Source organism: Aplysia californica, unplaced genomic scaffold (assembly GCF_000002075.1).
Source record: "Aplysia californica isolate F4 #8 unplaced genomic scaffold, AplCal3.0 scaffold00377, whole genome shotgun sequence".
NCBI classification, from domain to species: Eukaryota; Metazoa; Mollusca; class Gastropoda; order Aplysiida; family Aplysiidae; genus Aplysia; species Aplysia californica.
Genome location: NW_004797647.1, coordinates 409149 through 411344, shown reverse-complemented (window position 1 = coordinate 411344; position 2196 = coordinate 409149). Strand labels below are relative to the sequence as shown.

At 39.1% G+C, this 2196-nt stretch overlaps 1 protein-coding gene across 1 annotated transcript in view; it reads left to right on the top strand.

Moving 5' to 3' along the window:
* LOC101851515 (orexin receptor type 2) overlaps positions 1 to 2196 on the top strand; it is a 262606-nt gene that overhangs the window by 257487 nt on the left and 2923 nt on the right. The window contains exon 5 of the mRNA XM_035971107.1: positions 1899 to 2100. Within this exon, the coding sequence (XP_035827000.1) occupies positions 1899 to 2100 (202 nt within the window). The remainder of the gene's footprint in view (positions 1 to 1898; positions 2101 to 2196) is intronic.

Sequence of the window (2196 nt, the reverse complement as noted above, 5' to 3'; positions counted from 1 at the left end):
TCTCTCTCTCTCTCTCTCTCTATTTGTCTATATATCTGTCTATCTCTCCATCTCTCTCTATCTCTCTCTTATTTATCGGCATAGCTCATTCTTCGTTCAAATATATTCCCCACCATAAATAACCACACGCATACGATTGAGGAGTAAGAAAAGAAGAAAAGGTCATGGCAAGAGGTCAGGGAGAGAAGGAGAGAAGAGAAGATGAGCTCCCAGAACAAATCTTCTTCGCTATTATGAAATGTTTCTTTTGTTTCTAGAGGCTATGATCTCCATGTCAAAAGCGCAATATTTCTTACTCCTGTCTTTTCTCTTGTCCACTTTTCTCTCTGATTCTAATCTCTCTCTTTAATTCTGCGAGCGAGCAATTTTATCCTTCCTTTAAGAATGTAATGTAATAGAAGATTTGTCTACATGTGAAGATATGAGATTTAAGACTACGATTATTCTGCATGTCGCATCCCTCAAATTCGTCATCTTGTGCTGAAAGCGAGAAGAATTCGGAGGAAGGAGCAATCAGCCCTCAAAAATGTGAGGCAGCGTGGTGGAATCAGGCTCTCGTCAATTTTGGGGCATATAGAGTTATTGGTACCATATTAAAGCCTGTTCGCTTGTCTTTATTTGGTGAAAATAATATCCAGTTATCTTGAATACAAGTTGAGATATTTGCAAAAGAAGGGGGTGGGGGTCACCTGTTTTCAGAGGTAAAATTTGAGAGAAAATGGCCGGCAAAGATTATTTATTTCCTTAGCTTAAAAGTTCGTTGTAACTGAAAATTTACGTTTTTTGTGCATTTAATCAACGGTTTTTATAAAGAAAATTCCACACAGAAATGAGTTCTTAAATGAGCATGAAAGGTGTTAAGCCAAAAAATAAAAATTTGATAAAAATTCACAAACCTGCGGAAAAAAGCAAGCTTCTTCACTTTGAATATTTTGACGAGAGCCTGATTCCACCACGCTGCCTCAAAAATACTTGAGTATCATGACGCAGTGGAATCAGGCGCTCGTCATTTTAAAAAATTTATACAGCATAGGGTTACTGGTATAATCCTAAAAACTGTTAATTTGTCGAGTTTTTGCGGGAAAATGTACCCGTCTATCTTGAGTGTAAGTCGAAATATTTGTGATTAAATGTGTGTGGGGGGGGTGGACATGGTGTCAGAAGTAAAATTAACGAGAAAATGGCCGCCAAAATTTAGTATCTCTCAAAGTTGAAGTGTCCTTGGAATCTACAAACTTACATTTTATGTACTATTGATCTATGGCTTTTTTTTGTAAAAATCCAGGCAGGACTGTGTTTTAAGTAAACGTAAGAAGTGTTGAGTCCAAAACAAAGATGCATGTCATATACGTGTGTGCATGTGTATGTGTGTGTGTGTGTGTGTGTGTGTGTATGTGTGTGAGTGTGTGTGTGTGTGTGTATGTGTGTCTATGTGTGCGTATGTTTCTTTAGGGGAAGGGGTCGAGTGGATACGTGTGTGTGTGTTTGTGTGGGTGGGTGGATGGGTGGGTACGTGAGGGATAGATGTGTGACGAGGGGGGGGAGAGGTGTTAATTTCTCAATTATCATAATATTATTATCATCCTATTTAAAACAACATCCTATCTTACCATCATCCTATCATACTATCATTCTATCATCCTATCATCCTATCACCCTATCATCATATCATGCTATCATACTATCATAATATCATGCTATCATATTATCATACTATCATACTGTCATCATATCATCATATCATCCTATCATCATATCTATCATACTATCGTCCTATATATCATACTATCACACTATCATACTATCATACTAGCATACTAGCATCCTATCATCCTATCGTCCTATCATACTATCATCCTATTTTTAAAAACAACCTGCTCTTGTCTCGCTTCACACAGGAAATGCACGACCCCATGATTCCGCCCAACCTGACGATTCTCCTGACCACATGTGCCCCCCGTGACCCTCTCACGGCTCTCAACTACGAGATCTTCCAAGTGGTCACTTTCTTCGGCCTGCCCTGCGCCGTCATGGGCTACAACTACACGGCCATAGCCATCACCTTGTGGGCCAGCTCCACCTCTAGCCGCTGTCTCACGGGTACCTTGTTGTCACTGTCACTGATAGATAGATAGATAGAGAGATAGATAGATAGATAGATAGATAGATAGATAGATAGATAGATAGATAGATAGA